The 8,278-nt window shown below is 33.3% G+C and overlaps 1 protein-coding gene across 1 annotated transcript; it reads right to left on the bottom strand.

Annotated features, from left to right (window-relative positions):
- Positions 1-1,757: 1,757 nt before the first annotated feature.
- On the bottom strand, positions 1,758-2,708 carry LOC104211373 (uncharacterized). Its single transcript, XM_009760415.1, has one exon. The coding sequence runs from the start codon at positions 2,706-2,708 to the stop codon at positions 1,758-1,760; it is 951 nt and encodes a 316-aa protein (XP_009758717.1).
- Between the last annotated feature and the right edge of the window lie 5,570 nt (positions 2,709-8,278).

The following is an 8,278-nucleotide window of genomic DNA, read 5'->3' as shown; positions in this document are numbered from 1 at the left end:
GATTCAACGTTATCTAAAACACGCCTTGAACCATGCCGCATGAAATGCACCCGCGGTCTACGACACGTTCTATTTAACCTTGTTGGAAATTAGAATCGGGTCACATGAAATGCAAACCCGGATCCCTTAAAAAAATAGTAATGTGTTGTTTTTGACCGAACAGGTTATCTAAAACGGAGTAAATGTATTCAGACTTAGCATGTAAACCATCAAAGGCAATAAACTCATGCACTTACCCGTTCAATTCAATCCAACTACACCCCTGGATCTTTTGCTATTATATTTATCTGCTTCAACAAAATCCATTCTTAGATTATATGAACAAACATGGCATCTTAACTTAAGAAACCAACAATACAAATACCCATTAAATTAATCTAAAATAAAAATGAATAAGATTGAGATCACTTAAAGAGCAAAAATAAGAATTCATTACATGTGTTACTAAACATTCTTAAACTACCAAGAAGACACTCAATCTTCAAAGAAGTAGAATAACGAACCAAGTCTCTAGCAGACTTCAGGAACGAGAGAAACGATTTGCATATTTACACAAGATCTACTTTAGAGGCCAGCCATAGAAATCTGATCAATCCCTCTTAACAACCCAACATCAATGATCCAATAACACCAAAAATAGATAAACAAAATAAAATCACACATGAAAGCATGCTAACAGAGAAGCGGGGATCCGTCAACAACATTCATCAAGCTATTGTCATAAGATGAGATAGGAACAAAAAAAACCTTTTATATATGCATCTGAGCTTCGATTCCTTGACAACTTTTAAAGCTAAAACACCAACAAAACTGCGTACAAAACCTCAATAGAAACTCGACCAAACCTCCTCGAACTCGGCTACAACGGACACCTCGACTCGATTCTTAGACTTTGGACTGGAATGCTCGATGGTTATGGAGTATTTTCAGGCGATGTTCTCTCTCTATTTCCATCTGTCTCCATCATAGCAATCAAAGGGAAAGAGTAGACGACGAGAAAGAAGAGCAGTGGTTGTATTAGATTTCTCCGGTGAGTCCGGTGACGAGAAAGAGTGGCGGCGGCATGGATCTTCAAGAGGTGTCATGGCCGCGTTTGATTTTTTTGTCTTGTGCATGTGTGTGTGTGTTCCGGTGAGTGGGTGGCGAAGGGGTCGAGGAGAAGATGAAGTCAGGAGGGTCATCTGAAAGAGACCATATCCATAGAGGGGAGGGGAGTCCAAAAATTGGTCACAAATGGTGCCTCATTTCCTAGATCCCTAGGGTCTTCCGTCTGATTAGAGCCTTTTGGCTTTTTGTGTATCTTTGATCTTTTTCAGAGAAAAACCGCTGGTCCTCCTGGTTTTTTCGGTGTTAGATACTATATATAGGGGTAGGGATTAGGTTAGGGGTATGGGCCTAGGAATTATAGGCTTGGAAATTATGGGCTAGGTCCAAAATTAGACCTAAAAATGGGTTGCTCGAGCCCAAGTTTTATACTTTCTCCGCGAATGGGACTAAAATACGACCTTATTTATTAATTAGTCATACTTAAATAAAATAACTGTTAAAATAAGACTGACCATTAAAACAAACTATTTTTTTTGTATTTTTTCAAGGTTAAAAATGACTAACAAAACATTAATGGAATAATTTTTTGTAATTTTTATTTTCTTGTATAAAATAAAGTAAAAGAGTAAAAATTAGTTGAAATAGTTATATTAGGCCTAAATTAAATATTTACGTGCTAAAATATGAAAAATCTTGGAGAGGGTCAAAAATCACATGTCTACACAAGCTGCTCTCCTCTTGAATTTAGGCCCAGGATTGGGAGGATACTCTTGCAACTTATAACTTTTATCAATTGAATGGCCTGGATTCTTACAATATATGCACACCATATTAGTATTCCCCTTCTTAGAAGACTCAAAATTCACCTTAGAAGACTCAAAATTCACTCTCATAGGATAGGGCTTCTGAACACCAGAAAAGAAAGATGTTAAGTCAGAGTTAAATGTCGGATTAGAAGGTTGAACCTCCACTTGACTCTCATCCTCGATTAGCATTGCATAAACACTATCTATGTCAGGTAAGGGTTTCATGAGCAGGATATCCCTTCGAGCACCAGAATAAGACTCATTCAATCCCATAAGAAATTGATGTACCTTTTGTTCCTCTTCTAACTTCTGGAATGCCTCTTTACATCCGCAGGTACACTCTGGATATGATATGGAATAAGCTAGTTCATCCCATAGTTTCTTAATTCGATTGAAATAAGAAGGAATAATGGAGGCTCCTTGAGAAATAGAGTCAAGTTCCTTCCTAATCTGAAATACCTTGGTTCCATTTGGTTTTCCATACCTTTGCTCAATTTCCTTCCATAATTTCTGAGCAGACTCAGTGTACATTATACTTTCTCTAATTTCTGTTTCTAGATTATTCAATATCCAAGCAATCACCATGTCATTACAACGACACCATGGTTCATACAGGGGAGAGTTCTCATTTGGCTTAGCAAATGTCCCATTGATAATGCCCAATTTGTTCTTACAAGACAGTCCTATCAACATACTTCTCCTCCAACTTCCATATCCAGTACCATTAAATGATTTGGTGACTAATACTGTCCCGGGTGAGTCGGAAGGATACAAATATAGTGGATGAGATGGTTCGACAGTAGAAGAAGCAGTGGAAGAAGAAGTTATAGTCGGAGGATCACCAATCGACCCCATACTTCAACAAAACTAGCAATTAAAGTCACAATTAACACATGCTGTGAAGAAATACCACAAATTCCGAGGAAATATTCACCCATACTATACACAATCGAGATTGAAACCAAAAAAGCCAACACGGCTCATGTCAAAGATGAGAACAGTAAATCAGAAGGAAATGTTACCGAATTTCGTCAATGTATTTGAGCGGAATGGAAAACGTGCCAAAAATTCGGTTGAAAACTCGCCGTAGAACCTCACCGTAGCACCGTCGAACCACCGCCAAAAGCAAAAAAAATGACCAAATCAATCAACACGGGTAGTGTCGATCGAACAACATGATTTGATTGGCTTTGATACCAAGATAACAGCTGAAATTCAAGTCAAAATTCAGTGCAATTTGTAATGAGAAAACCCTAGTTCTTAGCTAGGAAGAGAAGAAGAGACTAGAAGCAAAATTCTGGATTCATCTTCTTTCTGATAATGTAAAAACTGTACAAAAAGAATATATGGGCATGTTTATATATTTACAAATCAATCTTAAATAAAGGGACTAAACTAATGGACTAAGGAGGCCTTTGTTGGGCCTTGTGTGCATTTTGGGCTGAACCTCATCCTGGAGTCCAACAGGCACAAATGTTTATTAACAGACGCTTTCATTTGGGGCAAGTACTTTTATAAGATTCATTTTTCAGGATGAGAAAATAAATAAATGAAAGAGATTGTGTCCTTGGTTGTCGGAATAGTTAAGGAAAGGTAGTCCTTAACTTTGACTCACAAGCTCATAAATTAAGGATAACTAGTCCTGAACTTACAATAACAAGCTCATAAGTTAAGGATACTTGGTTCTGGACTTAGAGTTGGAAGTTCAAAAATTAAGGACATTTGGTCCTTAACTTAGAGTTACAAGCACATAAACTAATGATAGGTAGTCCTTAACTTAGAGTTACAAGCAGAAAAATTAAGGACAGGTAGTCCTGAACTTCGAGTTCCAAGTTCAAAAGTTAAGGACATGTAGTCCTGAACTTAGAGTTACAAGTTCAAAAGTTAAGGACAGGTAGTCCTAAACTTAGAATTATAAATTAAGGACAGTTAGTCCTGAACTTATAGTAACAAGCTCATAAGTTAAGGACACTTGGTCCTAAACTTTATGAGCAGAAGGGTATTTTTGTCCGGGCAAGTATAAATTTATTAAAACAGTGACTAAAGACTAAGATATTTTAAACAGTGACTTAAAAGTAAATACATATTTTGTTACTGGCTAACTGTGCACTTCACCCTAATAATTCGTATTTTAAACTCCATTTACAAGCATCTCAAAGATATTCTAAAGTAAATTCAGAAAATGCAATTTGAAAAGGGAGAAGCATCGTATTCATACTTACCCTTCTTTTACCATAACTATTATCTACCAATTTTGTAGTAAAATACTTATATAGTAGGTAACAAATCATAAAAGCATTTACATATATGACATCCTAAGTGGTGCTGTGACATATAACTTTAAATGGCAAGCAGGATAGCCCTTCCATAAAGCAAGTAAAACAATCGCTTTAGCCTCATATTTGTGGGGCCCCTTTTTTGTTATACCCTAATAGACTCTGTATAACTTTAAAAAAGAGTTATGTAAAGTGAAAAAGTTTGATTTCTTTCTTTAACAAATATAGAGAAGAAGAATTTGCAACTGCTATGATTTCTACCAAGTAAATCGCACTTGAAATAAATATCAAACCCAAATTTTGTCAGAAATATGTGATATATAAGAAGTAACAATTTGATGCGAATGTTGATAATAAAATCTCAAAATCTTCGGACGACTCCATTAGAGTTGATTACTTTTATACATAATAGACAAGGCTATTTTTTCATTTCAAAATAGATTTGAACAATTTGAAGTATATGAAAATATTTTTGGTTTTCTATTTGGCAGTGAAAACTAAGACCACTAAATGCTGAAAATTTGAAAAAATATTGCCTTAATCTTGAATGTTCCTTAAAGCGTAATAATCAATTCGATATTGATGGTTTAGATATATTTTCTGAATTAAAAAGTATTAAGGAAAATAGTACAATTAGAAGATATCAGTTTAAATGATACACTGAATCAAATAAAAATATTTAATTTTTTTCCAAATGCCTAAATTGCTTATGAAATAATGTTTATAACTCATGTTACTGTTGCTTCAGCGGAAAGAAGTTTTCAAAATTAAAATTGATAAAATCATACCTAAGAACAACAATGTCACAAGAAAGGTTAAATGGATTATTTATATTGTCAATTGGAAAATACTTATTAGGAGTTGTTGATTATAAAAAAAAATTATGAATAACTTTATATCTAAGAAAAGCTTAAAAAAATAGACTTCAAATAAATAATAATAATAAATTTAAAAATTTAAGACCCCTCATAAAGTTTGACTTTAAGCTACAAAATTCGCTGGACCGTCCCCGATACCCAGGACAAAGTTGTCAAGTTCAATATTGAAGTTGCAACATTTCTGTTGTAGAGATGAGCTATGATTATATAATATTGACTCCCTAGCTTCACTCTTACTTGAAAGTTGAATCCTTTCCAATTTACATATTCAATCAACTTTGAAAAAAAACTCTTAATATATTCCCTCCGTTTCAATTTATGTGAACCTATTTCCTTTTTAGTTCGTGCAAAAAAAATGATCTCTTTGGAAACAATTTACCTTTATGCAATGATTTATAGCCACACAAAATATATGTGCTTTATTTTACACCACAATTTCAAAAGTCTCCTCTCTTTTCTTAAACTCCATACCCAGTCAAATGTGTTTAGATAAATTGAAACGGAGGGAGTATTATGAATAATCTGCTCTTCAAACCAGTGCCTAAAATGTGGGTTATAATAGTGCCAGTTTTAGTAGTAAGTTTGTGCTGATGTAGATGAATGTGATAGAGATGACATTTTCATAATTTTGCTATTCCTTCGTTCATTTTTAGTTATCCATTTTTAACTTTGCACTCCATTTAAAAAAAATAAATGAAGTATGTATTATAATTTTATTCATAATAATAATAGCATTTTTAAAAGTATTGAGAAATGATTTGAGGAATGAGTAGCTATTTATAAGGGTAAAACAAGAAAAAAAAAAGATTGTCTTTCTCTTAATTTAATATAGTTGACAAGTAAAAATAAAAATGTATTTTTAATATAGTGAACAAGTAAACGTGAACGGAAGGAGTACCTTTTCCACAAATTTTTTTCCAGAGACAAGCTTTTGAAATTAAGCAAAGAATGTATCTTACTTGTACTTAATTTGTTGCAGAAATTAAAGTGTCTTGTCATTGAAGTTGCGAAGATGATGTAGTTGAACTACAAGTTAATTTATCAATTTCTAAACATTAAATCGTCCGAAATCATTAAATGGTGACGCGTTTAAAATTCTTAAATTTCATAATAAAAACACAATAACTTAACAACAACCAAAAGAAATGTGAGGGAACCCCATGTGGAGGACCGGGAAAGGTATGGACTTGTGGGTCACGGAGGAAATAATGTCCAAAATTTCACATGGCAAAGAGTAAATCACGGCAACAACCCTACATTTTTGGTTAAACACCAAAATGGGCCCCAGAACTTTGGATCCCATCATCTTCAATCCCCAAATCCAAATAACTCCAAATACTGTCATCAACTAAAGGGGTCACTACCACTAGTTATTTTTTTAAAAAAATAGAAGTACTTACACACGATGAGGTTTAATGCTATATTGGAGTAAAAATATATATTTCTTTACCATGACTAAATAATATAAGCACTAATAAATTTCATTTAAATTGATGATTTTCTTAGACATGAAGTTCAAAAATTACACAAACATATAACATTCTATAAGTACTAGGGGTGTTCGTCGATCGGTATAATACGGTATTTAGATATTTCGGTTTGGTATTTTTGATATTCGGTTTCTTAAAATGTTATACCAATACCGTACCTAATTAAATTTGGCATGTTTCGGTTTTTCTCCTTTCGGTTTCGATTTATTCTGTTCGGTAAATTCGATTTATTCGGTTTGAATACTAACTTGTGCATCGAGTCATAGAATGTAATATTCTTAATTAAAGTACTCAAAAGTATAAAACTAAAAATGTTTGTTGACAAAAGTTTTATCCAAACCCAGTAAATATCAACTCAGAGAGAGAAAATTGTACATAAAAGAATAAATTTGATCATTAAAAATGTCTTGTTAGTTGCTTAGAGTTACTTGATGAACTTAGAGAATAAAGAAAAGCAAAATTTTTAGATTTTTTATATTTATGTTATAATTAATAATATGTGTATTGAGCAATATAATATATATTTCGGTACGGTATCGGTATTTCGGTATTTCATTTTAAAATACTAAATACCATACATATTACCGTTTTTAAAAAAAATTAAACCAAATACCATACCGAATACCAAAATATTGAGTACCAAATACCAAAATTTTCGCTTTCGGTAGGGTAATTCGGTATTTACCAAATTATGCACCGCCCTAATAAGTACTGATAGAATCTTGTGATCTTTTATTACTATTAAAGATAAATCTAAAAAGTTAAAAAAAATAAAAATCACATAAAATTGTATTAATTTTTTGTAGAATCAAAAAGAAAAACATAATCCCATAAATCCGAAATATTTATGATGAACAATAATAATAACAGATAGAATATCGATCTAAACGGAGCCGCCCTTAAGTGGAAGATTTTATGACGCCTCTTTATTAAATTTTCTAACCGTCAACATCAATAACCACCATTTATTCTCCCGGTTTCCGCGTATAACATAATTCAAGATTGAGAACAATCCATCCGGAGAAATTAAAAAATAGCCAGATTTACAATTGGTCGTTCAAAAATAGCTCAGTTTTAAAAATAATTAAAATTTAGTTACTTTTTATGTAAAGATAAATTTGACCGAAAACACTGTTCAAAACTCGAAAAATACGCCAGTATATTATGCTGAAGTTCCAGCATAAGTATACTTGAACTCCAGCATATTATACTGGAGTTCCAGGATAAGTATGTTGGAACTCCAGCATAATATGATGGAGTTCCAGCATAAGTACACTAGAACTCCAGCATAATATATTGGAGTTCCAACAAGTATACTGGTCCAGCATAATATACTGGAGTTTGGAGCACCGGTGCTCCAGTCTCCAGTATATTATACTGGAGCCAGCAACGTATACCGATCCAACATAATATGCTGGAGTTCATACACAGGTGCACCGAACTCCAGTATATTATGCTGGACCGGTCTCTGTTGCAGCAAAATAGTGGCTATTTTTCATTGACTTGGTAAACGCTGGCTATTTTTGAATGACCAATCCGAAAACTGTCTATACCGTGCTATTTTTACCAATCCATAAGCAATAAGCAACCTCACGCGGCCATGCACTTGCACGGTTGAAACTAGGGGTGTGCATTCGATTTATCGATTCGATTTTGACCCTTATCGATAATTACTTATCGATTATCGATTTGTACATATTGTTATCGTGTCAATAATGTTTCGATTTTTTCGATTTCGATTTATCGATTTTTGGGGTTTATCGATTACACCAATAAGAAAA

This window comes from Nicotiana sylvestris, chromosome 9 (genome assembly GCF_000393655.2).
Source record: "Nicotiana sylvestris chromosome 9, ASM39365v2, whole genome shotgun sequence".
Classification (NCBI taxonomy): domain Eukaryota; kingdom Viridiplantae; phylum Streptophyta; class Magnoliopsida; order Solanales; family Solanaceae; genus Nicotiana; species Nicotiana sylvestris.
Note: the sequence above shows the minus strand (reverse complement) of the source record. Positions and strands in the feature narration are given on the sequence as shown.